The sequence below is a fragment of the Lepidochelys olivacea genome, assembly GCF_965140295.1.
Source record: "Lepidochelys olivacea isolate rLepOli2 genome assembly, chromosome: 10".
NCBI lineage: Eukaryota > Metazoa > Chordata > Testudines > Cheloniidae > Lepidochelys > Lepidochelys olivacea.
Genome location: NC_140420.1, coordinates 43,975,676 through 43,989,207, shown reverse-complemented (window position 1 = coordinate 43,989,207; position 13,532 = coordinate 43,975,676). Strand labels below are relative to the sequence as shown.

The 13,532-nt window shown below is 52.6% G+C and overlaps 1 protein-coding gene across 1 annotated transcript in view; it reads right to left on the bottom strand.

The window, feature by feature from the left end:
- GRAMD2A (GRAM domain containing 2A) overlaps nucleotides 1-13,532 on the bottom strand; it is an 82,954-nt gene that overhangs the window by 6,624 nt on the left and 62,798 nt on the right. The window contains exons 9-12 of the mRNA XM_084640916.1: nucleotides 7,118-7,274; nucleotides 5,583-5,685; nucleotides 3,393-3,500; nucleotides 101-849 (exon numbers count right to left, since the gene is read on the bottom strand). Of these exons, the coding sequence (XP_084497042.1) occupies nucleotides 846-849; nucleotides 3,393-3,500; nucleotides 5,583-5,685; nucleotides 7,118-7,274 (372 nt within the window). The 3' untranslated portion in view covers nucleotides 101-845. The remainder of the gene's footprint in view (nucleotides 1-100; nucleotides 850-3,392; nucleotides 3,501-5,582; nucleotides 5,686-7,117; nucleotides 7,275-13,532) is intronic.

Sequence of the window (13,532 nt, the reverse complement as noted above, 5' to 3'; positions counted from 1 at the left end):
AGAAAACAAAGCAGAATTAGGAATAAAAATGATGGTAACTTGAACACTGAGTCATCATAGGAGTTGGCCCAGCGGTGTCCCACCAGAACAGCCCAGTCACCTGTAGTCTGGTGTGCCACCGTTCGATGGATGCGACGATGGCCCAATGCTGGTGTCATAGCGCTAGAGTCTCCTGCTACCGTGGGGACGCGGCTCTGGGGACCATGCGTCTAGGCCAAAGCCAAGGCCCCTGGAAGAACATAGCCCCTTCACTAGCACCGGGCTCTCGCCAAATGAAAAGAAGGGGAGTCCTGCTGGCAGCAGCTAGGGTTATACGGACAGTCTGTCCCTGCTTGAGCAGGAGTCTCTGCTGGTAGGAAAACAACAGTATTTGGTCCTAATTGTGCTGATCAAGGGCGCAGCACCTTTTATGCTCAACAGAGGCGATTCCTGGACCATCAAGCTACTAACTGTTCTTACTTGCTCAGAATCCGACTGCAGATGCAGCTCGAGCCGCTGTCCAATGAAACTGCACCCAAGGCTCTGATAAACAGTCAAGGCTTGGGAGCGGGTTTGGTACAAACGGGTGGCTGTCGTTTGGAAGAAGTGACTGCATGGATGGCCTGCTGGGCTCCAGTCCAATCCCACAGCGCAACAGGCCAAGGGAGGGAGGGACATGGGGGTTTGCCATTGCAAAGGGAGGCGTTGCGAGCCAGAAATAACGCAGAATAAAAGACTGAGCAATCCTTGGCTCAGACTCTCTCGATATTGCAGCCACGCTCACCAGCAGGACTCCCTGGAGATCTGTACACAAAGTGCTATTTTCCTGTCAAGGTCCATTGTGAGCCACAGCTCCAGGGCGACAGTCACCTGCAAACAGACACACAGAGGAAGATGAAGGCAAGCAACCCCATACGGGGCCCTGCCTTCACTCCAGACCGCCCAAGGAACTTATTCCTGGCATTGTGCGAGGAAGGGGTGATGGGGGGCTGATCCTCTCTCTTAAAAGACCTATCACATCCTGTAGGGGGCAATCCACAGGTGCCATTTCCCTGCACTGCAGCAGGTCCCCGTCCAGCACTCCGCCACTGACTCTATGCTGCCAGGACGCTGATCTGGAGTCATGGAAACTACAGGTCAGGTCCTGCTCCCGCTGGAGTCACTGCAGGAAGATCAGACCGTAAGGTAGTCCTGACGGGTCCGCTGGAGCAAACAGCAGGGACGTGTTGTAACTGCACTAGAAATGTTCTCCCATAGCCAGGGAGATGCTGATCCACTAGTGTTGTGCTGGGGGACAAGAGAGGGCAGGCATGACACAGGCACTTGGAGCGATGCTATATCTGACCACAATCATGAGCGCTACAGGGGGAATGACCCATCTACTTCTCACCCATCCAGCATCTCCTGCCAGTGCAAGTCTGACTGCTCTTCAGTGCTTGGTCTCATGCTACCAGGGGAAGCAGCACCAGATACTACTCCTGGGGGAATTTTGCACCACTGCACTTGTGCAGAATTCATGTCCCCCACAGATTTCTTTGCTTCCCAGCAGAAAAATGACTTTCTGATGGAGAAGCAAAGGGAAGCTGCAAGAGCAGTCAAGTGCCACTCCCTAGCTGCACAGGTACATTGTTTCAGGCACCTGAAGCAGCCGCCAGAGAGGTACATCATTGCAGGGCTGGGGACACCGCAGCCAGTGGCTCCTACCCTAAACTGGGATCAGCTGCTAATCCCAGCTGGGCTGGAGGCAGGAGAGGATGGGATTTCCTCTTCCCCTACAGGGAATGGCTAGGGCTATGTCAGACCCCACCCCCAGAAACCGCCCCCAGCTGCAGGAAACTCAGCATCCTCCCCTGTGTCCTGCCCCCATTGCGCCTCAGCTGCAGGGGGAGGGGTCACTGTACTGGGAGCTGCTCCTGCATCCAACCAACCCCCATGCATCCGGATCTCCCATACTTAGACACCACTGCCAAGCCTCACCCAGAAACCCCCTAGCCCTCCATACCTGAACCCCACCCCATTAAACCTCAACCCCTGCATCTGGAGCACCCTGCACCCAGACCCCCTGCCTCAGGACCTCCACCCAGACCATCCCCCACTGAGCTCCCTGGACTCAACCCCACACCCTGATAAGCCCCCACCCTCCTGCACCAACCTGAGCTACCACATCCAGATCCCCATGCCACTGACCCCCAACTAGCTGCACCCAGACCCTCACCCCACCAAGCCCCAAACCCCCAGCACCCAGACCTCCTTGCTGAGACCCCCACACTCAGACCCCTCCACTGAGCCCCAACCACTTTCACCCTGCAGTCTCATTGCCCCTGCACCTGGAAACCCCCCCCCCCAATGAGTCTGTGTGCATCCAGATCCCCCCACATCTGGGACCCCCCCCCACTGAGCTGCCTGCACACAGACTCACCCCACACCTGGATCCCACCCATACTGAGCCCCTTCACACTTGGATCCTGCCTGGATGAGCCTGCCTGCCTTACACCTGGTGTGCCTGGCGCAGAGGGGCAGGGCCCAAGAGTGTTTCTGGGGCAGGCCCAGGCCTTGTGCTGTGTCACGGTTGGGTGCAGCCTCACCACTGACTCTGTGTCCCAGGGGTGGGGAGGCTGCAGGGTGATCTCCCACCTCTGTGCAGCCAGTGGCCTGTGCTCCCCACTGCCATGCTGGAGCTCTGCATTTGTTTATTGACAAATAAAACTTGCAGAATTTTAAAATATTGTGTGCAGAATTTATAACTTTTTGGCACAGAATGCCCTGAGGAGTAATTAGATATGCTGGATCTGGGTGAGAAGGTTGCTCACGTTTGTTTCCCTGCCAATGCTGGGAACAGCACCCAGCCCAGGGGTTGGTGCTAGCCTCAGGCCAATGGCAAGAATGCTTCTCACTGGCTCCCTTGGCTGGGAAGCAGCAGCCGCTGCTCCTCAGAACTGTCCCACTGCCAAAGAACCAGTCCCAGCGACAGCAATGGGACCTTCCCTGGGTCCCTTGAAATAAAATCCATTCTGCGGAGTTGAAGTCAGATGCCTCGCTGCACAAACCACAGGTGCACTTCCACATGGACGTGCAATGAATAAAGTGACCTCTGCATGGTGGGAAGGAGCCCAAGTGCATTACAGATGGTCCACAGAGAGCACTGCGGAAATGCCACCAGCTTCAGGTGGAAGGCAACTGTCACGCTGACGACGCACCAGAGAGGGAGGTTGTGGGCAGGGGGATATATGGGATGTGGGCAGGACACTGCATCTATTCTGTAATGCACAATAGGATCTTTACTGTCCACAGCCCATAAGCAGGGCCCTTGATTTTATTGTTTAGGCACTGCCCAAAAACAAAGTCTGTACAAAAATGGCCCTGTGGACCCCCTATTTGTAACCCAAGGGTCCCAGAGCTGAGCACTCCCCTACCTCCGGTGCCCGCGTGAGAGGTAGTCCCGATTCAGAGAGCAGAGTTGCTGCTCCAGACGGAAGATCCGGAATGCCAGATATGACGAGGACACAACCAGGAGGCAGATCCTGGGAGCAAAGACAGACAGGAGCTGCGGGTTAGGACTGAAAGCCTTGGAGGCTAAAGCTTTGCCTATAGCAGAGGCTGTGTTTTCCTGGCCAGAGGATGTGGCCCGAGAGAGGAGGAAGGGACTAAAACCAAGGGGGAGGTTTCTCTATTGGAGACACATTTCTTTATTTAGTTTGTGTCTTTACAGAGCGTCATTCCTTGAGACAGCATGAGATATACGGCACCTCTCTCTCTCTCCACGGGGCCGCCATATGCAGCACGTTACCCACCAGAGCTGGGAGTCTAAACTCCTGGGCTGCATGCTGGATATACAGTCAGTGCTCAGAAAGCCAGCACCTGGGGCTAGACAGGTGTTAGCAATTCCAGTGGGCACAAGGGACCGATTCTCAGTTGTACCAAGATCTCAAGGCCCCTTTCTGGCAGCAGCAATAGGCCTTAAAGTGGTCACAAAATCACTTCTACCAACCATAAGGCCCGTTTTACAGTGCCAAAGTGGTGTAAAGGAGCTTCAGTGTAAATGGGAATCAGGTCCATAAAGCAGCAGCTACGTAACGCAGCACCCAGCCGTTCAGACTCAGAATACAGCCAGGGATGTGATGGAGATTTCCCTTAAACGGCATCAGTGCAGGTGAAAAGGGGCTGGAAGCGGAGCCCCAAAGAACAGAAGTTCTCTAAAGCCACAGAACAGGCAGTAGCAGTGCAGGCTCTGCCCCCTTGCCGCTCTGCAGCAAGAGGCTGGAGGAGACTGGACTAATGGAAGCTAACAGAGCAATCCCCATGAAGTGCACAAATGGCTAACGGTCCAGTACCCCTGGGTGGGCACCTTCCAGCTGGGGAAGCATTAAGATCGGAGTTCCCAGGCCTGGGGCATGGGACAAGCTAGTAAGAGAGCTTCGTACAGATGGCTCAGCACTCGCGAGGGGAGCACAAACACCCTCCACAGTCCAAGTCGTTCCAGGGCAGAGCGTGGCTAACGCAAGCTGAGCAGCCCATGGATAAGAGGAGCGTTTTGGGGGCCTCTCACCTTCTACGGATCTAAATCATTTTCACAATGCAGCCACCTTGCCAACCCTGCTCTCGTAAGTTTCAGCCCAGTGTGATTGCAGAGTGGCTTAGATAATAAATCCTGAAACAGGCCATGCTAGCTCAGCTGTGAGGTATTCAACATCCCTGCTAGGCTCTGCAGCCACAGGGCTACTTCCAACCTTCTGCTGAATTCCTCTGACCACGTGCTTTCTCCTCTCCCCCGCCCCGCCTTTACTCCTCTCCTCTTTGCAATCAGCGGAGCTGGCTAACGCTGCCACTCCCATCCCGCACTGATGCTAGCCTGACCCTCCAGCGCAACACACTGGAGCTGTGCTGGGGGCAGCAGAGCTCCGCAGATGCAGCAAAGGCAGCAGCTTTGAGAACTCCTGCGAGGATCTGCATCCGAACCCAACCTGAGCTACAGAGCTTTTCAGTAGGGCATGATAGAGAGCAGCAAAGAACATGGATATGGTCGTGTGCAGTGTGGAACAGAATGCCTGCAATCAGAGGCAAACTAGGATTTTATGGGGCCCTGGGCCAGAGCAAGTGGGGGCCTCTCCCCACCCCTTCCACCTGCAGTCCCCCCTGCCCCTCCTGGCACTCCTGCCAGGGAGTGGGGTTGGGGCATGGGGACTTCCCTTGCTCCCTTGCAGGAGCGCCGGGCGGATGGGGGAAGTGGGTGTGCCCATTTTTCTGGGCCCCATTGGCTAATCCACCACTGCCTGCAATCCCTTTTTAACAGTGGAGGAAGCTTCCTCGCTGGTTTTCTCTCCCCCTCCACTGCCAACGTGGCTGTGTTGCCGAGAAGGTGGCTCAATCCCAGGCCTTCTCCGCTGCTGATGCCAACTGTGAAGTGGATCTTTGTCTAGGTACTCGACTGAGCCCACATGATCTCTCACAGACCACTACAGGACTGTCAGATGGTAACGACTTTCAGTTGCTATTAACTTGGGTGTGACTGGACCAGTGAGCCCTAGGGAAAAAGATTGCAGCCAGTGCACTTGGTTCCCCACTCTGGTCCCACGTAGCTATCTGTATGCTGACTGCATGCTTACAGTACAATGAAGATTTTCAAGAGCTGATAATCAGACGGTCTCAGCTCTGCTACATAGTTTGGTTCCTCCTCCAATTCCTCCTCTTCTGTGTTTATTGCACTTTCTGAAACAAAAGCAAAGACACGCCTAAACGAAACTGACAGATTGATGGTTAATCCAGCTTAAGGACCCTATTCAATTCTCTGAACCAGCCTTGAACAGCTACAAAACCCTGATATACCCTGCACTCCTGATCATTCACTACAGCTCTGTCCCTAGGGAAATGCATTTCTAATCCCCCACCCTTTAAATGAGTTTCTCTGCTTCAATTCCATTATACTAAGAACCTGTTCGATACTCACCACATCACCTGAGGGAGCTCAGTTGTGCTGGGCATATCTCCTTCGAGAGGAAAATGATACTTACAAAGTAAATGCCTTTAATCCTTTGCTACCCGGTTCAGGCACGAAGGTACCTTCCCAAAGGGCAAATCCTGCTAAGACTCATGGCAGCCATGCACATCAAGGAGAGAAACATCCCTTTCAAAAGCAAGGCTGTCTGGGCACCTTCTGTAGATTTCCTGACCCACATTTCAGGACGGACTGGCCAAACCCCTCTCACAGTCAAGGGGAACACGGCTTCCACAGCAAGGTCTTCAACAGGGCAATCCAACCAGAGCTAAGCTCTTAGACATGCTAATTACGCCCCAGGCTCAGCATTTCTCTTCTCTCATCAGAGCTGGATCTGAGGAGTCTGCAAAGAAATCTGCTGGCAGCTTTCTGTGCTCTTTCTGCCTCAGACACGTACAGGGCAAGAGTTGTATTCAAACAGGGATCTCCTCTCCCAAGGAGGCGGCTCTGTTGGACAGTCCACTTCAGCTGTGGTCTTGGCTAGGCCTCCTGATCTAGGGAGAGGTCATGGGGTCCTCTCCCTGAGTGCTCCACAGGGGATACAGCTGCAGAGTAATGCACAGCAGCCCCACATGCACCTTCGCCGTTGGTGAATGAGAGTTACGTTCCACAGAGCCCACGAAACCGCTCTGACCTGAGCACACCCTTTGTATACACTCTCTCCAGAGCTCCAGTGGGAATATTCCTCCATCACATGGCCAGGATTCCCAAAGGGACATTTCTTCACACAAGAGGCAGCAGATACTACTTTCTCCTTCCTTGGAGGTCAGTGCTCCCATCTCCTGGACACTGTTTTCGTGTCCTCCACCCACAGACGGGCACCAGGGCTACACAGGAGCCAGAGGAATGCATTCTCAGTTATGCAGCACCTGGCAGAGGTTTGCTCTATTGGGCTGTGAGATCTAGGAATGCTGAGTTTTAATCCCAGCGCTGATCTGTATTCGTTGTGTCCTTAACCAAATGACGTCGCTCTTGTGCCTCTATTTCCCCATCTGTAAAATGTTTTCAGTGCAATAAGCCAAGCAAACAGTCAAAAGGAGCACAATGGCCAGAGAAACGTCCCCAAAGGCCAATCACAGCAGTGAACGTAAATACACTGCCGGAGGTGGTTACTAGCTCTAACCCTCTGTCCCCAGCATCCCTCACCTGATACCAGGGGCTCCTCGGAATTAAAAGAGCTCTCCTTGGTGCTGAGGCTGCTGATGGACGCTCGGTGGATGCACTGGTAGTCTGCATCTGGGAGAGATAGGGAGAGAGATGCTGGGGAAACCTTCCTCCACTTCACTTCTGGGACGATCACCTCCTGTGGAAGACACTGAACATTAGCACCACACACCGCCACCCCAACTGCCGGCAGGCATCTGAGAGAGCCTGGGCCTCCAGCACAGACCATCCAACACAGGAAGCAGTTTCTAGGAGAGGATCTAAGCCCAGGGTTCTCACTCTGTGAGGCTCGTATCTGCTGGGCAGCTGTCTCCAGCCTGTTCTGCACAGCTGCGAGGCCCCCTCAAGGGCCTACCTGGGCTGCCACTACCAGTCACATTCTCATTGCTTGGATTAGCAGCCTCAGAGACACTAGAAGCACAATACAGATTCTTTATCAAGTGTTGGAGCTGGATTCGTGCCAGGATAGAAAAGCACCATGGTGGGGGGCAGGAGGGCGTCCTTCCCAGAGCAGGCAGGGCTCAGAGAGCAGGTCCATGGTGGAAATACTCGGTGAGATTTTCAGAGCAACCTCAGGGTTTAGACAGATCTCCATTAATCTTAATGGAAGGAAGGGACCATTCTGATCAGCGGGTCTGACCTGCTGCACAACACAGGCCAGAGAACCTGACCCAGGATACCTTGTTGCACTCTCCATCCTGGCTAGCAGCACTTCTGACCCCCCTCGACTCTCTCCCAGGACACCCCTGCAGTCTCAAGCCTTGTGCCTGCACCTCCCTGGGGTGGACTCCCACTCGTTTCCCGCTCTCAGCCTGGGTCTTGGACTGCAGCGCCCTGTTCCCCAGCCTTGAGTGCTCAGCAGGTCTGACTGGGCGTGGCACCTGCATGTCGCCCTGTGACGGGGTGAATGCAGGGACCAGAGAGTTCTCTTCGAGCATTGTTCCATCTTAACAGCAGGGACACAGCAATGCATAAGAGAAACAGGGTTTTAAAACAACAGTGCGAAGAAGAGCTCTGCGTAGCTCAAAGCCGCTCTGTCTCTCTCACCAAGAGACGCTGGTCCAGTAAAAGATCTTGCCCCACCCGCCCTGTCTCTCGACTATTCGGGGACGAGGTGGCTAGGCCACTACCGGGACCATTCCAATAGCCCAGGTAGCGCTGCAGTTCCTAGCGCAATAACCAGGTCAGATACAAGAGGCACAAACCCTCACAGCTCAGCCCCACGGCCGCCACGCTCTAGCTCGGCTGCAAGTTACTGGGCTTATCTTTCAGGCACACGGCCAATCTTGCTTTAAAAGACTCCCAAGTGACGGAGAATCTGCCATATCCCTGGTAAAGTTGCCCAACAGTTAATTACCCTCAGCATTAAAAATCTCCCCTACAGCCTCCACGAAGCATAAACAAAAGAGTGAATTTAAAAATCTTTCAGCATGTACAATTTGTAGCACTGCTACCACCCCCTCCTATGCGATTTCAAACCTAGCTACGCTACAGCAGCCCTGGGCAGATGCAGTTGTTTTATAAATATTTTGACAGATAAATTATATATTGCACAACTTATTTCTGGAGCTCACTATAAAACTCTTCCTAGTCAAACAATGCTAGAGCCTGAGCCAGATTTCTTGCTGGGGTTTAAACGCTTTGTCCCTTTCAGATGTTATCCCAGCCTTGCACTACCAAGGTGCAAGCAATCAAATCAGCGCACACCCCCTTTTTCACAACTGCAAACTCTACACTCTGCATCTTGCCTGCCAGTCGCCTGCAGTGAGTGTGCGCCTTTGAATCCTTCCTTGGCGGATGCACGGCCTTATGCTGGAGCCTATGGAGGCCTCTCTGGGGAGCTGAGGTACCGAGACGTCAGGCTGAGTGTACAGCGTTGAATGGTGAGCAAGAACCAGAAGTACTGCAGAGGGTCAGCGATCAGACCAATGTGTCGTGTTTTTCTTTGGCTAAGTGGCTGCGCTGCTGATCTGTACCTTCTGCTTGGTTTGCTTACATTAATTCTACAGCTGCAGTAGCCTATCAGCATCTGGAGAGGTGGGCCTCCCTTCACCCCACGCAGATTTCTGCTATTTGGGGGCTATGGAGGGGACCTGACTAAAACACTTCCCAGTTCTCATGCTCACTAGCCAACTTAAAAATACTGCTTTTACTTCCTTAATTCTGGAAGTGGAAATTTAAAAGGAGATTCAAATCTCACACTGCTGGAAAACAAGAGAAACTATGCTGGTCTTGCGTTGTTTCCAGTTGGTAGCTCTCAGATGTGGAGGGCAGCCCTTCCTCCTTGGGAAGTCTGCTCTCCACCCCCTTTGGGTTTGAGGAGCCCCATGCAGTGGCTGGGAGAGGCAAAGAGCCATCTCTGTGCTGAACCATGTAGGGGCCCCAGTGGGTGGGTGGTGGGTGAAGCACTGGCAGGATTGGGCCCTTGCAGTGCCTGGTGTGTGCTGGCTGGGAGATAGGGAGTTCACACAGCCGCTCCTTGCTAGGAATAAACTGGCCCCTGTCCAGTCCTGACGTGGAGCGGTTGACAGCCACTCCGAGGTGCCACACAATGGGGTTTGGACACGAGGCTGTTCTGCTCCGCTCTCCCCATCCTGGTCATCAGCTCCCGCGAGTGTTTGTGGGGAGGGGCGAGTGTCTAGGCCTCACTGCGGATGTGTGCTGAGCCACAGCAAGCTGCGCTGAGCATAAATCCGACTGCCCTGGGCACCTGGAGGGTAGAGGCAGGGTCCTGGTGTGTGCCCTGTGTCAGCCCAGCTCCCCCCGTGCCTCACCCCAGCAGCCAACTGGAAACACCACAAGCCCTGCTCCCTTGTTTTCCAGCCCCTCTCGGCTCCCCTTTCTGTGCCGAGACTGGAGAATACAGAGCTCACGCAGCTGTGTGGGTGAAGTCAGCCCAGGCTAGGGTTTTACAAATGCTTCTTCCATGTGCCAGAGATCCAGAGGTGAGAGGGACGCTCAGAGCCCTGCCAACAGCTCCTCAGACAAGAGGTCTGCTGCATTCCCCTTGACACAGTAGTGAGGAGGGGGAGTAGCAACTGCACCAAGCAGTTAGAGCTATAGACTGATCCGCAGGGAGAGGGACTCATGGGATAGCTTGTCCTTTCCTCCACCTCCTCCTGAACTGGTCAGGTCACTGGTCAGCTTCCAATAAGCCAACCAACCCCTGCACTGGTGTGTGTTCTAGGAGGATGAATCAAATCATTGTCTTCAAACGAGGGGTCTTCTCTGGAGACTCCTCTTCCTACCCCACCGATTCATCGTCCTCTGCCTCCGGGCTTCTCTCTGCCCTGGAGATTGGATGTGCTCCCTGCAGAGTCCAGCATGGCTCCTGTTAGTCCTTCCTTCCTGCCCCATGGCAGGAGGCGGCTGTTCCGTTAGGCCAGGGAGCAAAAGCCCCACTCGAAGGATCTACACGAGAGGCATCTTGGTGCAAAGCACTCACACATGAGCACTGAGTGATTCCCAGAAACCATGTCCACAATGGGTTGCGGAGAAAGCTGTCAGGATGGATTCCTCACGCTCAGCAGCACTACACGACCTGAACTTCTGGCCAGCTGCCAACAATACATATGCTGTCCCTAAAGCATAACATAGAATATGGTCTCAGGTAAGATGCTGCCAGCTTCTTCAAGTTGGCGCCTTAACCCCCAGCCTCCCTGGAAGCTCTGCTGGATGTGCTGCTCTACTTCAAATCCCAGGCTAGAAAACAAGGTGGGATTTGTGCTCTGGGAATTCCAGCCTGGGGAGCAAAGCATCTCTGTGGCACACAAGAAGGTGCATTGCAAATACTAAGCGTGCAATTGGTCTTACAGATCCTTGTTGGAGGCAGGTAGCTTCACTCGGGCTGTTAAGGGCTTCAGCTACAACAGGACCTTTTAACCAGCAGTTCCTATGTTATTACCCATAATCTTGCCTTGTTCACACTCACCATTAACGTTATCTATAGGCCAGAGCAGCTGTCCCTCATGGGAGGCCTGACTCCTGGAAACTCTGAGCACTTTATGGTGCATTAGGGAAATGGTTAACAGATAATAACCAGTTACTTGGCAAAGTAGAAAATAACTGGCCGCGATAAAAGATGATTATCAACACAGTTGTAAAACCAATACAAGAGCTGCAAAAGGATTATTAATCACTGAAAGGGTCTCTGCAGCGTGGCATGAGACCACATGACAGGCCATGTAACATAAGGAGAGGTGAGCAGAAACAGGGCAATGTCTGCTCACATGGACAGAGACACTGGCTAGATCACCTCAGTGAGCTGCCTCCCTGAGATCCAGGTGAGAAAACCTACCCCAATGCTGGAACAGCTTTCAGAATGGATTTTGAGCCACTGACAACCGCGCCAGGGCTTCCCTGACACTGTCACAGCCAGCAACGAGAGTGCACGTCCCCTTTGCTACATCTACAGGGGCAGGCATGGAAAGGAAACGTACGTGGATCCTGCTCTGAGTGGATGAAGCAGACACAGCTGAGCCAGCTTGGGCCCACGAATCACAGTAGCCAAGGCTCTAGGTTTTCTCATTCAGGGCACAGAGCCCTCACTGTGGGACAAGGCTTTTTAAAAAAAGGCCCCAGGAGAGAAAAGTCATCCCATTGTTACAACAGGATCCCATTAAGGTGGGGACCCCAGGGGCTAGAGCACTCAGCTGGCCATAGACAGACATTTACTCTCCCGGTCACTAGAGACACTTTGCAGCAGGATGGGGAGCTGAAGGGCTTTGGAAGGCGCCAGCCTGGGCTGAGCAGATGGGATACTTTCCCCTTTAGCAGTCTGCAGAGATTATCTGACTGCTCCCTTCCACGGGGCAGCCATTCCCCCGCAGTGCACACAGAGAGACAGGTCTCCATTTCATGAAGGCTGTGAGAGCTTTACTTCGGAAGCTGCTGTTTCTGAAAGCGACGCAGCCTTGTGTGACAGCAGCTGCAGAAAACGAGGATTTCTGAGAGACCGGTGCATCTCAGTGCTCCTTGCACAACACAGAGAAGCAGAAACACAGCTTCTCTGGGGCACACAGCTACCGTGCGGTCACGAGCTTCAGAATCAGGCCATTACAAGAGAAGTCCAGTGGTCAAAAAAATCCAACACTTAAAAGCTGTTGTCCTAGCCCCAGTTAACCCCTGCTGGAGACTCATTTCCTCTGCAGTGACTTGCATACCAACAGCATTGTTCGTGTATGTCAGTCTCTCTCTGATTAAAACAAACACCTGTACAACCACCAAGTGGTACACACACCTTATCGGAGTAATTTGTGCTTGTACTGCTGTAGCCCTCAGCTCGCTTAGCCCCAGGTCCTTCCAGCAGTTAATCAACATCACGCGAATGTAACACAGATCGGAAGCCCTTTGGTCTTCCTAGAACACTACTGGGTGTTCTACCACCATTCTCCGACTTTCCTCACCACGGCTCAGGAGGTGTCTGTATCGAAAACTTGATACATCTCAGTGAAAACGTGTCTTGACCAGACTGATTTATTTCAAAACTCGGGACACATCTTTGACAATTTCCTACAAGACACTTGCTGTTCAACCAGCAACAACTGGGACGTTCCAACAGTGCTTGTAAGGTCTCAAGCCGTGCAGCTGCCATAGGGATTTCACTCTGGGAGCAGCACAGTTACCTGCCCTAAAGGCAGAGCTGGTCGGGAATTTTTTAACACCATGTTTTTTCCATTGGAAAATTACAATTAGTGGAAAGGAAATGTCACAGAAAAAGATCAGTTGCAACTAAACTTTCTTTGGGAAGGTTTTTCAGGTCCAGGTGAAAGAGAGACCCACCACCCCAGAATAGTCAATAGCATCCTGGGCAGAGCACTGACATCCCAGGGGAGTGCCCTTGCCACCAGGCTATGGGGTATTATGGGGTGGCTCTCATTTGCTCGCTCTCTCTCTCGCTCATTATTTCCATGAAAAATCTGAAAAGCTCCAGTTTTTGTTCCAATGCAGAATGAAGTCAAATTTTGAAGCCACAAAATTTGTCACAAAATGGAATTCTTATTTTCCAGCCAGCCCTACTGCTGCCAACATCTTTGTGCTTTCTGGTGTGCTGGGATTTTCATGTAGAGTTATTTTCCCTGCAAATACAAATAATAAAAATAAAAGCTGATCTTTGAGTCTGATCCGTTGGTGAAATGGTTGAACAGAAAGTTTAAGAAGAGAAGAAGTTTTTAATCTATTGGGATTTTTGCTCATTTAATCATGTTCCCCGCACGTTATGAGTGTTTAGGACTCAGGCCGCTTTATTCAATTTGAAGATCTCCACTCTAACCAGCAACGAAGAAGCTGTTTGAATGTCAAGCAGATTTTATGTCTATTAACCTGGACTAGACACTTGAACATGAGCCTTCAATTCAGGCATCAACACAAGGTTTTCCAAATGATCCCCTTCACACCA